This window comes from Colletotrichum abscissum, assembly GCF_030869225.1.
Source record: "Colletotrichum abscissum strain IMI 504890 chromosome Unknown Scaffold_4.1, whole genome shotgun sequence".
NCBI lineage: Eukaryota > Fungi > Ascomycota > Sordariomycetes > Glomerellales > Glomerellaceae > Colletotrichum > Colletotrichum abscissum.
In genome coordinates, this window is record NW_026850320.1 from 581,580 (window position 1) to 596,573 (window position 14,994).

Consider the following 14,994-nt stretch of genomic DNA (forward strand, 5'->3'; position numbering starts at 1 on the left):
TGAGACATTTACTGTGCACTTCTCATGTCACTTAGCCTCTCGCTTGAATCTCAGTAGAGACCGAGAATAAAATGCGCGCGGTGTATTGGGAAGATCGATCCGTATAGTGTTGCAAATTAGTACCAAATATTGGGAAGCTCGAAAAATCCCACCCAAGCGCTAGGGATGTGGTCAATAGCTACAGGCTGCCAAAGACTGACAAACCACTCAAGACAAGCCCGATAAGTGCCACGAGAGTGCCACGAGAGAGAGTGCTACAAGTGCCGACTCGGCTCGCGAACAACCGGGGTAAACTCCTGTTAACCACAGTATATGCCGAGATTGCGGGACAGCTTAGACGAGCTAGACGATAGAGTTCAATTAAGCTGTTGGGCTGTGCTGGCAAGCTCGGCTCATGGCGTCGGCAACCCGCGTCGAGGGTCACGCGGCCCCGGACCATCTTTCGCGCCACCCCGTTTTGGTCCCGTCGGGCTAATTAACCCCATTGCGGGGAAACAGCGGGGGGAAACAAGAGGCCCATCGAGATCTTTCCCCAGACTTCCAGCCTCAGAAGCCCGAGATCCATGATGGTGTCGCGGGGAAACGGGGAGACTTCTTTTTCTGACAGCTCTTCCCCAGACTCCACCGACACGCGGACGCGGCCCCGCGCTGGGGAAGATCAGAACCCCGTGGGCACAAGATTCTACCCCGGACTTGTCGAGTCAGAAACCGTTGAAGATGCTGAGTCGACTTCTCGCATGATGGCTGGCGGATAGGCACATTCTGCAACGGGCCACTGAGACCACAAAGGGCCTCTACATGGTGCTTCGGGTTCTGAGGCGTGGGTTAGGGGTAATCAGGCCAGATGAGTTATCAGCCACATGTGAATGGTCAAGTGCTGATCGTGATCCTGCAGCGACCATCCCGAAATGGGGTGGCAGTTTTTCTGACTCGAAGTTTCGTTGAGCTATTGGGTTCCTAATTGGGTTGTTGGTAATTGGTCTTTTCTGACACGTCTTGTTTGCTTCCTGACGCCAAGTCGGGATGTCTTGTTAGATAGCTGCTGTTGCGTTCTGACGCAGTGATTGCCTCATGCGCCTCGCTCGATTTGTCGAAGAGCTGCATTTGAATACATCCAGATAGTATTTACCAAGCCTTTGAGAGCGGCCCCATCCTTATCTGCTTTCTCAAAAGAGAAACTCTCCTCCTCTCTTTCAATTCTTGTGTGGTGAACAACACAGAAGCGGAGCCAGAAATTGGCATGACAGACACAAAAAAATGGCAATTACCAACCTCCAGATCCTTCAGGCCCATGGGCTGTTTTTCATTTTAGGCACTCAGCTCCATGTCTTCGTTTTCCGCAAAGGGGAATGGGATACAGCTACTACCAGACTCTTCAGGAACTTCACACTGGGTATTGGGTTGCTGACGGCGGCCCTTTCCCGGGGAGCTCCTGAGACCTTCCGGACAAATGCGGCTGCGCTCAAGACAGCTGGTTCTCTCACGGCCGCGCTCATTGCTGGAATCTACACAAGTTTACTCGTGTACCGTGCGGCATTCCACCGGCTCAACGGCTTCAAGGGACCGTTCCTAGCGAGGCTCTCGAATCTGTGGATCACCTCACGAGCAGTCAAGGAATTGCACATGTACACCGAGGTTCAACAACTCCATGAACAGTATGGCGACATTGTGAGAATTGGTAAGGAACTCTTACCAAGTTTACTATACCGATGAAGAATGCTGATCTCAATGCCTCAAGGCCCGACCGAGTTGTCTATCAACAATCCAAAGGCCGTTCTTCCAATCCACTCGAATCGCTCACCGTGCACCAAAGGCCCATGGTATGGAGTCTTGCATCCCATGTACTCATTGCAGCTCGTCCGAGACAAGCAAGAGCATGCACAAAGGCGCAAGAGTTGGGATCGAGGGTTCAGCTCGAAAGGTAATACAATATTTCTCCCAGAGACGTTTTGGGGCTTCACAACTAACAAGAGGTCTAGCGCTTAGAGACTATGAGTTCCGGGTTGCCGACTACACCAATCAGCTTCTTGCAAGTATTGACAAGAATAAGGGAAAGCCATTCAATATCTCAGATTGGTTCAACTTTTACAGCTTCGATGTCATGGGAGACTTGGCTTTCGGCAAGTCCTTTGGCATGCTCAAGGAAGGCATTAAGCACTACTTTATGACTTCCTTGCATCAAGATATGCAGGCTATTGGCATGTTCAGTCATATGTTATGGCTCTTCCCCATCTTCAAAAATACGCCAATCTTGAACGAAAATAACAAGCGATTCTGGAAATTTGTCACATCTCAGGTGGACGAGAGAATCGCGGTATGACCTGCCGCTGACCCGGGTCGAGGGATCTGCATGCTAATTGTCATCAATTTCAAGAACCCCCCTGACCGCCCAGATGTCTTCTCATGGATCTTGGAGGAATATCAATCCCTCAAGAACCCGACTTGGCAGGACACCCTCAACCTATATGGCGACGCGTATCTTATCATCGTTGCAGGGAGGTAAGTAATGTCTCGCATCCCACCTTGATATCCATGGTGCTGGGTCAATTCAGCTGACGTTGTATTAACGAATTCGTAAAGTGATACGACAGCTGCATCCCTTACTTGTCTCTTCTTCGAGCTAGCCCAAAAGCCGGATGTCTACCAACGCCTAAGGGAGGAGATCGACGACTACTTTGCGCAGAATGCGGAGCCTGAACACTCCGCACTGTCAAAGCTCCCGTATCTGCAGGCTTGCATCGACGAGACGTTGAGGCTTCATCCTCCTGTCCCGTCGGGTGTGCAGCGCATGACCCCGCCCGAGGGCATAGATATTGACGGGACGTTTATTCCGGGTGATACAATCATCCAGGTGCCTACGCACACCATGTTCAGAGGCAAGTCTCAAAAAGAAACTGTTTCATCCTCCACCGTTGTCTCGGCTGATGAACTGCGTCTGTCATACAAGACTTTGCTTGCTGACTGTGGCGAAAAACAAATAGACGAGCGCCTGTTCCCGCAGGCAAACGACTTCATTCCCGAGCGGTGGACCTCCCGGCCCGATCTGGCCAAAGACCCTGCCGCATTTGTTCCCTTTGGTACCGGTAAGCACTTAAAATCATTACCTCCTCCACCTTTTTGGGCCGATCGGTGCGACGTGAGAGCTGACGACAAGGATGAATCATGGCAGGCAAGTACTCTTGCGTCGGAAAGCAGCTGGGTTTGATGGAGATCCGTTACTGCGCCAGTCAAATCATTAACCGATATGATGTTGCATTCGCCCCGGGGCAGAAGGCGGAAGCGTTTATTGATGGCAAAAAGGATGGTTTTACATTGTCGCTGCCGCAGTTGGAAGTGATTTTCAAAGTGAGGGAGGCGGGAAAAGTGACAGCTTAGCAAATGAGTGAGAGAGATGTGACGATTGGAGGTAACACAAGACTGCTAAGGCTGGAATGTCTTATAAGCCATGTTTAATATGTGGGCGAGGTATCCGAGGTATCCAGTGACATATCGCAATTTGATAATCGACGTTGCAAAGCCAACAAAAACCCACTTTACGCATTGATAAATCTGGCAGCTCGGAATCGAGTTTCGATAGGGCGCAAGGCGTGGTGTGGCTAAACGAGCTGAAGGGTCTGCAGGGGATGGTAAGGCTTTAGTAGGTTTCTTAGAGAAAAGTAGACTAGAAGTTCCGTCCGGACACGGCATCCGCGGAATGTCGAAGTAGTGCTAATTAGCCCCCGTTGGACCTTGGCTTGCTTAGGAAATCCATCTCGGAGTGCTAGCACAGTTGTCGACTCTTGCGACTGAGACACTCTAAGACCAATGCGATGAAGTGGAGGGTGCGGGCTAGCATTTCCCACCATTTCCCAACTGCTGATTTGTCGCTCTGCTGGGCTAAATTGCGTGCGGAGCTATGGCGTCCGAACTCTATCAGAGCCACGCAAAGCCACCGATGGCAGAGTTTAAGCCCAATGTCACATAGGATTCCCAGCTCAGCTAGACCAGGGCAGGCGAGACAAGGCAAGGAGAGAGAGAGAGAGCGCGAGAGAGAGCTGCAGGACAAGCAAGTGTCACTGTACAGCACAGCAAGGGTGGCCGCATTTTACCCCACATTCTTTGGTCTTTCTTCTCAACTTCTCGTCCACCCCTCTTCCCTCCTTGCTACACTACCATATTCTCAGACTGTTGTATCTGTATTCGAATGCCTGTCTAGAGGTGTGGCCGGGATGCCCGTCCAAGCCCTGTCTCTGCTGCCTCTGACTATCTGTCTGTCTCGATACACGATTGGTTAATTAAACCTCAAGGAGTAGGCTTCCTTTTGTCTTTCGGTCCCCTTTTCTCCCCATTAGTATTGATGCCCGCCCGATCCACTTCTGCACATCTACCGTCAACTTTCTTCGACACTATCCGGACCCGTGCCCGGGCTAATAATCGATATTTTATCTTCCCGCTGACAAAACCAAGCTTTCCCATCATCCGCTTGGGAAAGATAGGGCCCAAACCAGCGGACCACGCGAGGAGAAAGCACAAACACTTGGACCCTCAAGCGCGGACGCGCTTTTATTCTCGTTGACTCTTTTCTCTCTTTTCTGCCCACAATCTTCTTTCATAAAGGAAGAAGGGAAAAGAGCTATGGCGTCCAATGGACCAGACGATGATGCCCCCACACCGTCAGCAGCAACAGGAGGATCAGCTCCGCCAGCCAAGGTCCCTCCGAAAAGGAGCTCGCCCGCAAAATCCGGAAGCGCGAGCTCGACCGCCGGGCCCAGAGGCAGGCTCGCGAGCGCACCCGTAACCGCATCGCCGAGCTCGAGGCCCAGGTCAAGGAGCTCCGAAAGGATGACTCGACGAGGCTGTCGGCCGCCATGGAGCAGCTGGCCGCCGTCACGCGCGAGCGGGACGGCCTGTTCGACACCTTCAAGTCCATCGAGCAGACGATCCGCGACCATGTGCTGCCGAGCCGCCCAACCCCAGCGACACAGCAACGCTCGCCGCCTCCCACCGTGACAGCGTCAACATCCCTGCCGCGAGCAGGCTCAGCAGCCTCTCGGGATGCGACTATGCTTACGGAGCTCTCGGCGCCAACCTACACCGCACCCATGGGCCTACTGCCCGAAACCCCCGCCGCCCTCGACGTCCACGGTTTCCACGGTAGTGTCAATGGCGCCGTCGTCGGCAGGGTGCCGAATGGGTTCCCGGCATCCAGCGTACACGCGCCCAGCGTCCACGCACCTAGCTCCACGTCGGACAGCCAGGACTTTGTCGACGACGAGGACGACAACGGGGACGATGCCCCAGACGATCCTAATCTCATAGTGCCACCACCCGAGGCGCACTGCGACTGCGTCACTGTCCGGACCCCAGCAGGCCCAGCGTCCCCGAAAGTGAATGTGTGGCGGGCTGTTAATCAGGTCTTGGCGAAGCGGTGTCGTATATCGAAGGAAGCTCACGCGATCGAGGACTCCAACGACGAGGACATTCCCGTGCGGGTACTACTCGAAGGCTGGGATGCCGTCGCGAAGACCCGGCCGTTGTCTAAGTTGTGGAGAAAGCTCCGCAGGGTCGACGAGTTGTGCTTCATGACTTGCCCACCGACAGAACGGCTGGCGATCCTTCGAACCATGCACTTGCTGCTGCAGTATCACTCCGATCCCACCCCGGAACGCTATGCCAAGCTGCCCACCTGGTACCTGAAGAGGTTTGTCAAACAACAGTCTGATTGTGCTAATCCTTAGACGTATGCTGATCTATTGCAGACCATCACAGGCGATGCCACATTCTTATGCCATCGACTTCTTTGTCTGGTACGTCAATACACCCCTCTGGTTATCACCATTCATGCTCGAGTGCAGTCTCTAATAACCTCTTAGGCCAGGTGTTCGGGAACGGTTCGTTTTCGGACAACACCACTACTGCAACAACCAGTTCTGGGAGCTCTTCGGCCCCAACTTCCACCTCCTCTGGCCCTTTGAGTTCCGCGACGCGTACAAAAAGAGCGTCGTCACAGGCCAGTACCAAATTTCGCCCATGTTCGAGCAGAGAATATCGGACATCAACGCCTGGACAATGGGTATGGACTTCTTCACCCGCTTCCCCGAGCTCATTGCCGATATTCCGGCATTTCACTCCGTCGCCCAGGCCCTGACGCCCGCCGTCATGTCACCTCCCCCGCTTCACCACCAAGCCCTGCCTCAACAGGCATCTCTTTCGCAGCTAAAGGAGCGTGACGAACGTCTTCTTCTCGAGCAGCAGGCCTCAGCCGCGGCAGAAGAGCAGCAACACCAGCAACACCAGCAGCAGCAGCAACAGCAGGCCAACCAGGACGCCATGGACTGCTCTCAGGCCATGCAGGTGTACCCGGGGAGCCTTTACAGCATGGCACCTCCCGGCTTCATGGACGAATTCATCCCGCAGGGCTATGATGCGCACGGCCCGGCTGGGACGTATGGCTCGATGCCTGGGTACTTTTGAATTGGTGATGAGCAGCAGAAGGATTACCAAACGATCTCATCCGTCGACAAACTGCTCACAACTTCACGCGTGAACGGTCTGGGGCGACGATGAAGCGTTTACCCAATGCGGAAAGGCATGCGGCTGAAGGATGCACAGCATCGAGTGCGCTAGCTGCACGTCATGGTCGCGCTGCGTAGCTGTCAATGTGCCATGACAGGCGTTTCAGGAACGCGACCCGCCGACTTGTCACTCACGATGTCGGCGGCGATCCTGACCTGTCGGCAAGCAGAGTTTCTGGCTGCAGTCAGGGTCCAAGACCACGACTAATCAGCGCCTAAGATCGATCCGAGACCGATGCCCTGCGCCACGACCTCCAAGAGACGCGCCGAGCCGGCTGTTTGCAGGGAATGGCTTGAAAAAGCAGCAATTAGACGCGAGGGACGAGAATGCGGGTACTGTGCGACGCAGCCTATCGATGAATTGATCGATGTATATCACGCCCAGCTCGGATCACATATTGCGTGCGCTTCTAGGACTGTGGCTGCTAAGGCTACGTCTGCGTACCACTGTTAAAGCAAAATTTACGATTTATGACTGAAGGATTGGGTGCTGGTAAGCACCCATTGGGAACAGAATGGCAGCCATTTTGACGTTTACAATACGTTCGTCAGGGCAACATGCCGCGTGTATTAAGATGTACCATATCAAAATGTGAAGCGTATTCAATATCAAAATGTGAAGCGTATCATTAGTTCATATGCCGTGACTACTTGAAGGGCAATACAATTTGCTCGTATATAGCTAAAACTACCTGACTTAGGAAAAGAATGTCTTTGGCCGCTCTAGAAGTTCACCATCCAGAATAATGTCGACTTTCTCATTGTAAAAGCACAGTAGACCAGCGATCCCCGCGCTTTCCTGCGTGGGAAGCCTGTAATACCAGATCAAGTCGCTATACTCTTTGCCATCCACCACAATACTGTAGTACTCAGCATCGCCCTTGTATGGGCACTTGGTGATGAGCTTGCTTTTTCGCAAAGCTGACTGATCAACTGACGCTAAGGGCAGGTAGTATCGGGTAGGCAGCCCAGTTTCCAACAAATGAACGGCAAAGCTGGTCTTGGCGACGGTCTTTCCGGCGACCTTGACCTCTACAGGCCGCGACGAAGGGAGAATATCGATGCGCTTGTAAGGATCTTTGGGATGGACGTAGATGGGCGTCTCCTCCTCGAGCCACTGGTCTGTATGTGTTGAAAGGTGGTTTTTTGTCAGTTCCGAAGGTACATGACGGAAATTACGGAACTTCCGATGGTGGCTGAGACAACATACCCATACTGCCGAACTCGAGCCTTATCAGACCCTTTAGGGCACCGCTGATCTCTCCATTGTCGGAAAATCTCAACGCCCGGTCGGTGGTAAAGTCGTTTTCACCGTCCCGCCCAGGAACGGTCACTTCAACGACTGCCGCCGCGGCTTGGGATGCATAGGCCGTGGACTGGATGTCTTGCTTGTCTTTCCAACGGCAGTTCCGTAGTTCTGCTACGGGTACATAGTACTGCGGATATGCAACGTGTTCCCAAACATGGACTGCTTTGGTGGTATCGACGACGCATGTATTGTTTAAGATGACTCGGACTCTGCGGGCGGTAGGTTGAGTCTTGTGAGGGCCATTCGTGAGAAGATGTCTCGCGAGCTCAGGGAGACTAAGGCGGTTTGGCGTTATTTTAGCTTGTAAGAATTATACACATGATTCGTCTGCACTTGACATATGGTTTCAAGACCTTGGTATGGTGGTTGACGGGAAAACAACGCGGTGGAATGAGATGCATCACCGCCGACATGAAGAGTGACTTACTCGGCTCGGAACTGTCCAGGCTTAGACATTTTGCCCACTTATCGGTTGGCTCTTCCGGCACACTAGTTGAATTGAGCTGAGCTACGAAAAAGCAACTGCACATGAATGTTTGCTTTTGAAAGAATAAACTAGATATGAGAATGCCATCTCGTCTTCTTTAGTGTACATCAACCCCGCGCTTCTCCCCATTGTGACGTCTGCCACTTTACGTCAGCATTCACGGGCCCGCGTGGTCCGGCCACAGGCCGGCTCGCTCCGTTACTCAAGGCCCCACATTTCCGGTAATTCGTCTTTTGCTACCAGCAGTCCCGGGGAACTTGATTTAAGTCACTTGATGTTTCCCAATGCGCGTAAGTTGCTCATTCTTCTAATTTGAGATGTCTAGGAGTTCAATCCGTGAATAATGCATCTATCTCGGTAGGCCCGACTGCTACAGGTTGAGGTCTCGGCCGTTTGAATTATCGCTGAATACTATTCTCTCAGCAAATTGACGCTGCATGTGACGAGTCGGTAATATGTGCGATCCCATCAATTATGTGAACCCCAACAAGCGGCTCGTTAATCTGGTGAAATCAACAGCCTACTCTAGGTGGGCATTACCGACTTTTCCAAAAGTCTAGAACTTTCTCTGAGACTTGGTGGCTGAGACATACAGCAGATGTGGTTGCAACGGTTGAGATGGCCAGCCTCCAGACAAGTGTGTTTCCGGGCTGACCGCTCCGAGAAGTGGGGGACTGCAGACCAGGGCCATCCGAGACCACCTCGAAGCCACCAATTTGTGTCAAAAGGAAGGTGTTTACCACAGAGCTGGCGCCACAAGCCATTTTCAGCCTTGTTTTTGTGGTTTTATGCATCAATGTCCCCTTTGACCCCTTTTCAATAAGTCTTTGGCAAATATGACGGAGCTTAACACAACGTCGCGACTTTGCTGGCTTAGTAACAGTCTCACCGGCTGGCCGGCCTAGTGGGCCTCCGGTATCCGGGGGAAACAGTGGGTCTATGACCAGTCCCTCAACACAAGATCTTGGCCTTTGGTCGACCAAGAGATGTAGCCACATCAGTGGTGAACTCTTCTTTCGACATCCTCACACGTTATGAATGTAGAACAAAATGATCCCGAAGAGTACTGGATAAAAGTGGTCCAACCTCAATGGGTTCTTGATGGTTACTAAAGGAGTTCGCGTTCACGCAGGACTGTACATAAAGGCTCTCAAATTTCACAAGACTTAAAGTACTGCGATTCAAACCGCGTCAAGCGACCTTGAGATTGACAAATTGTTCTTTTTCTCTAGGGCACACATGCATGGACTCATAGAGCGCCCAAGTTCAAAGTAACATTTAAACAGTCCACAACGGTGTACAATATTGTTGATTTACTGAACCCTGCAGAGGCGGCCGTCGCTTTTTTCCGACCAGCCTTCATTTCCCACACAAGTTTTGCACCACAATACGTCCTTCGGATCAACACTGCGCTTGATCTTGGACAATCTCGGGTAGTTCGAGCCCCAAAATGCCTGCTGCCAGTTCTTCTCGAATGGGAATCCCTGATCAAATCGTTAGCAAAACCCCTGATCTAGCTGGTTTCTCTCCTCGTCAGTTTGGGGAAACTTACTTCATTCATGTACGATCCTCCATCGGGCGTCAGTTGGCGAAGAGGCTCGAACCTAGCGTCCAGAATCTCCCTAGCTTTCTCTCCTGCTGCTGGATCCCATGGTTCGTATCCCCAGCCCTGCCAGGTGACTGCGAATAGTCAGTGACTTCTCCTACATGAATATATGGCCTTCACCTGGCCTTGAGACTGTTCTAGATGGCTACTCACGTGCATGAACATATGCCTTCCGCCAGGCCGGATGGACGGAATTCTCGCCGCCGCGGGGCTTCGCTTCATTCACACCCTTTCCAGCGACCAGATATGTTCCCAGCCAACCATCGTTGAGAAGAATAGGCTCCAGTGCACTCTTCAGTGCGTCCAGGTCAGTGGTCAGGGTCTTCTTGTCTAGGAATCGTGAGATGAGATAGACAGAGCCCCCAGCTTGACCGTCGTCAAAGTTCTCGGCATACCAGGCCGCGAATGAGTCGTACGGTTGAGTAATAGTCAGCAAGTTCACCTGTCCAGGCCACCGTTCCTGGATGGTTTTGTTGAGTGGTTGAAAGATCTCGTTAATCTTGGCCGTATCTTGGGTATCCAGAATGATTGTCTTGCCCATCAGACCGGCAACTCGTTCTGGGAGACCCGGCAGTGGAATCGGCGGCGTCGAGTTCACGGTAGCCATGAGATAACCTGACAATCCAGAGTCCGAGAGGTAAGGAAGCTGAGAAGCGGCCCAAGTAGCAAGGTCTAGAGTGAAGGGAGCCTCAGGAACAGTAAAGGCCATAAATAAAACCATAGTGAGCTTCTTTTCAGGATGCGTCTTGACTGTGACAGAGGTGAGAACCCCAAATGTTGAACCTCCTCCCTAGCATTACCAAGTTAGTAGATGAACAGCAAAAGCTCCCGCAATCCAAGACTTACACCTCGCATGGCCCAGAACAAGTCGGCGTTTTGATCTTCGTTGACCGTGATAAGATCGCCACCAGGGGTAACGACCTCCATCTGCAGCACATTATCTGCCGCAAGACCGTAATGGGGTGCTAAGATGGAATGGCCACCGCCCGTCACAAAGCCACCCTGCGAAACGGTCTTACCTCCACCGCCTACGACAGCGCGGTTGTGCTGGCTTGCTACAGCGTACACATCAACCATCTTCGCTCCGGATGCGGCGGTGATGGCATCGCCGGGTATAACCTTTCCCGACCCAGCGAGTTTGAATTGCCCCTTGTGATACTGGATCTCATTGAGATGGTGCGTCCAGATGGAAAGGGAGCCTGGCGCGATGGAGCGCCCAAGGTAGTCATGTCCACTGCTCTTGACAACAAGACGGACTTGATTCTTTCGCGCTGTGGATCGAATTTTGTCAGCTGAACTTGGGGGTTTTTCTTTCTATTTTTTATTTTTCCTCTGGGCATGAAAAACGTATGTACTCACCAAAGTCGACGGCGGCCTTGACATGCTTCGCTGTGGTCGCGTTGACCACATATGACGGATAGCCTGCTCCGCTGCAAGGGAAGCCATCGAGGGGGACACAGGTGTAGTTGGTCCAATTGTCCCACATCACCGAGACAGGGTCCTCAGCATGGAACTCAAAGGTTCTCCAAGCCGTGAAGAGGTTGGAGCACCGTTCTGCACTGTAGTTCGGCTGCTCCGGGTGACAGATGCCGCCCGGAAGAAGGGGTTTGAAGAGCCGCCCATCGACTGCTTTGTTCAGGCGGTACCAATCGTTGCTCGAGGGCCATGATGTGGTGCCTGGAAAAGCCTTGCACTCAGACGATGCAGGTGTTGCCTGCGCCAATGTAATCGCCCAAAGCGCGAGGAAGAGCTTTGAGAAAATCATGCTGCGTGTTGAAGAGCCCGCCAACCACCGGTCTTTGGAGGCATAGGTAATCAGATTCGAAAAGCTCTCTATACATACTTTATCTATCTCTGACGCGGCTATGGGAACTGGTCTGATGTCAATAATGACAATAACGCCAAGGCAGAGTCATTGTATATTCGTGCCCGATCCTTCGGTGTGCAGGGGCGCAGCAAGGCGGCAAACTGCACAACATCAAATGGCTTTCTGGCTGGCCAGCCAATCACCGTATCCCGTATTATTCTTGTCAAATCAACTAGTAAGCAGCGATTCTTGTTCAGCACGAGTGTTGCGGATGGCACGGAACATCGAACCGAAGGGCTGATTTCAGGCTATACGCTGTCAGGTAGTCAGCTTGCCCTTCTGGACCGACGGTACCGTTCCCGTTGTTTCCGCAGGATTACTCCTGAAGGATTCTCAAAGTAGCCTTACGCGGGGTGCCGCAGGATTTCACGCGCTAGTTCAGGTGTGTATCTTATCACTGGATGCAGTTATCCGCGGAAGAGCTGTAGGAACCAAAGACCCTTTCGGCAAGACGAGGCTCATCAATGTCCAAAATTGGACATCAATTATGTTCATGGGAACTTCGCGTTATGACTGACAACCAGATGGGCCCCGGATAATCTTGCTATGGGATTGCTTGTTTCCCTCTGTCTTCGGAATAAGTGAAATTTCCCAAGTCTCGTAACACTTGAGCCGCTGCTGAGTGAGTTCTAGGAGTATGGAGGCTGATACAAAACATACCATGGAGATTTCCATGCCGTCTCAATTGGATAGCGACGGAAAAAAGAGCAATACCCATGAAGCTGTTGTCAACAATGATTTCAAACATAAGATGGAAAATTCTCAGAAGGGATCAGGAAGTCAAGAAAATGATGCAAATGAGATAACGACTGGTGAGGACTCTGACGAGTCGCAGACTCATCAATATGCGACACCGCGAGAGCTGGCTCTTCTATCAACAGTATTCACCATTGCAACCTTCATGATAGCCATAGATGGCAGTATACTTGGTAAGCTTTTGCAACTCCTCGGATTTTTGAGATCTTTAGACTTACGATGTCCTGGCCAGCAACGGCAATCCCCAAGATAACCAGCGATTTCCATCGACTCAACGACGTGCCGTGGTACGGAAGTGCGTACCTCTTCACAGAAATGGCATTCCAGCCTACCTTTGGTCGCTTGTACACCTTATTCAACGCCAGAGTTCTTTATCTGACCTCCGTCATCATTTGTGAGTCAAATTCGTAGCTGCACAATGTACCTCTGATCAAGTTACTGAAGCAATCTGTGGTTTTCTCAAGTCGAGGCAGGCTCGATTCTCTGCGCTGCCTCGCCAAATTCTGCAGCATTGATCACAGGGAGAGTGATATCTGGTATCGGAGCCGCTGGCCTGCTCTGCGGTAGTCTGTCAGTCTACGGAAGGTCAGTTCCTCTGCGAGCTAGACCGTTCGGAATGGCCCTGGTCACGAGTATGTACGGCGTCGCAGGAGTTCTGGGACCGACTCTCGGAGGACTCATTACCGATACGCCTCGTCTCACCTGGAGATTTTGTTTTTGGTACGTTTTACACCGATGATTTGCTCTGACATTATTCTAAATTTGAACAGGATCAATCTACGTGAGTAATGAGAGACTAGCGACCGACGCGGATCCCCTGACAGTCTGTCTAGCATTTGGTGCCGTGACATTTGGAATCGCGTACAAGATATTGAGAGCGAGGACACCGATACACGGTCGACTCTCGTTGCGTCAAAAGCTGAAGAAACTCGATCTACTCGGCGGGTTTCTTCTCATCGTCGGCTTGATCAGTCTGTTTTTTGCTCTTCAATGGGGCGGGACCAGGTACCCTTGGTCAGACCCTAGGGTTTACGCCTGCCTTGTGGTGTTTGGGATTTTCATCACAGCCTTCGGGGTGTTGCAGGCGAGAAAGAAAGAAGAGTGAGTGAAAAACAACAGATAATATCCACACATCTCTCTTCAACATCGGCTGACAGGGCAACTCCGGAAATCAAGGGCTACTATCCCCATGCGGATCCTCTCACAGCGAACCGTGGCCATCAGCTGCACCTTCAACATGCTGATGTCCATGGCGCACAACACGCACATGTATTATCTCGCTTTTTACTTCCAGGCAGTTCTAGGCACGAATGCAGTGACTTCGGGCGTTCGCTGCCTCGCATACGGAGTACCATGCAGCATCGCCATCATCGTCACAGGAGCGTGTGTCAGCTCAAAAGGCTACTACGTCCCCTTCATGTGGCTTGGATCCAGTGTCTTCATCGCCGGATGCGTGCTCCTTCAGAAGCTGGATAGGGAGTCGTCGATGGGGCAGTGGATCGGCTTCCAGATCCTCAGCGGGGCGGGCATCGGCCTCGCGGAACAAGTCCCCTTCATTGCGGTACAGGTTGTCCTTCCCGACAGCGACATGCCGACAGCGTGTGCCATGGTCGTGTTCCACCGCTTGTTAGGTGGTGCGGTGGGACTCAGCATCGCTTCTAACCTCTTCTCCCAGGAGCTCTACCGTCGGCTTGCGGGAGTGCCAGGAGGTGTCAACGTCAAAGCGATACAAGATGCTGGTGCATCTGACCTAGCGAAGGCGGTTCCCGCGGTTATTTTGCCGTTTGTGCAAAAGGCGTTCAGCTATGCCATCTCTAGGGCCTTCATATTACCCATTGTTGTGGCGGGTACCTCATTACTACTCAGCTTCGGCATGCAGAGACGATGGATTCCAGACGATCGGGTGCAACCAGGCCAAGAGGCCAACACTGGTGACGAAGTTGCAAGTGCGCCGTTAGATCAGAGAAGGGATGAGAAGACAGTGTAGATATGCATCTACATCTTAGAGTACGCAGAATTTAGCGCCAGCTTAGATTTGAGGCGTTTGAGGGCTATACTTGCACATATCGTTGGCAATTTGAAAATGTTCTGCTGGAATCGATGACTGGTTCTGAAGATATCATGTCAAAGTTGAAATCATTCTGTGCCAACAATCGTAATGCAACAGGTCTTCAGTAGGGTAGGCTTCAGCAGCTACAGGGGCTACACTGCACTGAACTCTAGGGCTCTTAGCTAGCTCCAGCATGCTCTCCTCTCAGTGTTGTTGCCCACCCTTCATTTTAGACATTCTCATCATGTTCTTCGTACCTGATGTATTTACCTCAAGAAAACCAACGTACTATAGATTTGGATTGTGACTTAGAAGCGTACCCGAAAACTGATCACATGGAGTAAGTACATAGTTGTTAAGGAGGA

The 14,994-nt window shown here is 51.9% G+C and overlaps 4 protein-coding genes across 4 annotated transcripts; 2 read left to right on the forward strand and 2 right to left on the reverse strand.

The window, feature by feature from the left end:
• Positions 1-1,257: 1,257 nt before the first annotated feature.
• CABS01_02137 (cytochrome P450) lies at positions 1,258-6,453 on the forward strand (the record flags this gene model as incomplete). Its single annotated transcript, XM_060535515.1, has 9 exons — positions 1,258-1,678; positions 1,739-1,921; positions 1,980-2,314; positions 2,375-2,499; positions 2,581-3,083; positions 3,170-3,326; positions 4,658-5,680; positions 5,739-5,786; positions 5,853-6,453. 9 exons carry the CDS (start codon positions 1,258-1,260, stop codon positions 6,451-6,453), a joined length of 3,396 nt encoding a protein of 1,131 aa, XP_060395820.1.
• Positions 6,454-7,251: 798 nt separating this feature from the next.
• CABS01_02138 (uncharacterized protein) lies at positions 7,252-8,319 on the reverse strand (the record flags this gene model as incomplete). Its single annotated transcript, XM_060535516.1, has 3 exons — positions 7,252-7,676; positions 7,765-8,138; positions 8,291-8,319. The coding sequence occupies 3 exons, from the start codon at positions 8,317-8,319 to the stop codon at positions 7,252-7,254; spliced, it is 828 nt and encodes a 275-aa protein (XP_060395821.1).
• Positions 8,320-9,663: 1,344 nt separating this feature from the next.
• On the reverse strand, positions 9,664-11,826 carry CABS01_02139 (FAD binding domain-containing protein; the record flags this gene model as incomplete). Its single annotated transcript, XM_060535517.1, has 5 exons — positions 9,664-9,834; positions 9,903-10,030; positions 10,110-10,746; positions 10,803-11,227; positions 11,316-11,826. Coding segments are annotated over 5 exons (1,872 nt in total), but the record flags the coding sequence as incomplete, so codon positions are not given.
• A 658-nt stretch (positions 11,827-12,484) lies between these two features.
• CABS01_02140 (major facilitator superfamily transporter) lies at positions 12,485-14,566 on the forward strand (the record flags this gene model as incomplete). The annotated part of the gene is made up of 6 exons (XM_060535518.1): positions 12,485-12,752; positions 12,812-12,973; positions 13,044-13,299; positions 13,350-13,360; positions 13,413-13,680; positions 13,756-14,566. 6 exons carry the CDS (start codon positions 12,485-12,487, stop codon positions 14,564-14,566), a joined length of 1,776 nt encoding a protein of 591 aa, XP_060395823.1.
• Positions 14,567-14,994: the final 428 nt, after the last annotated feature.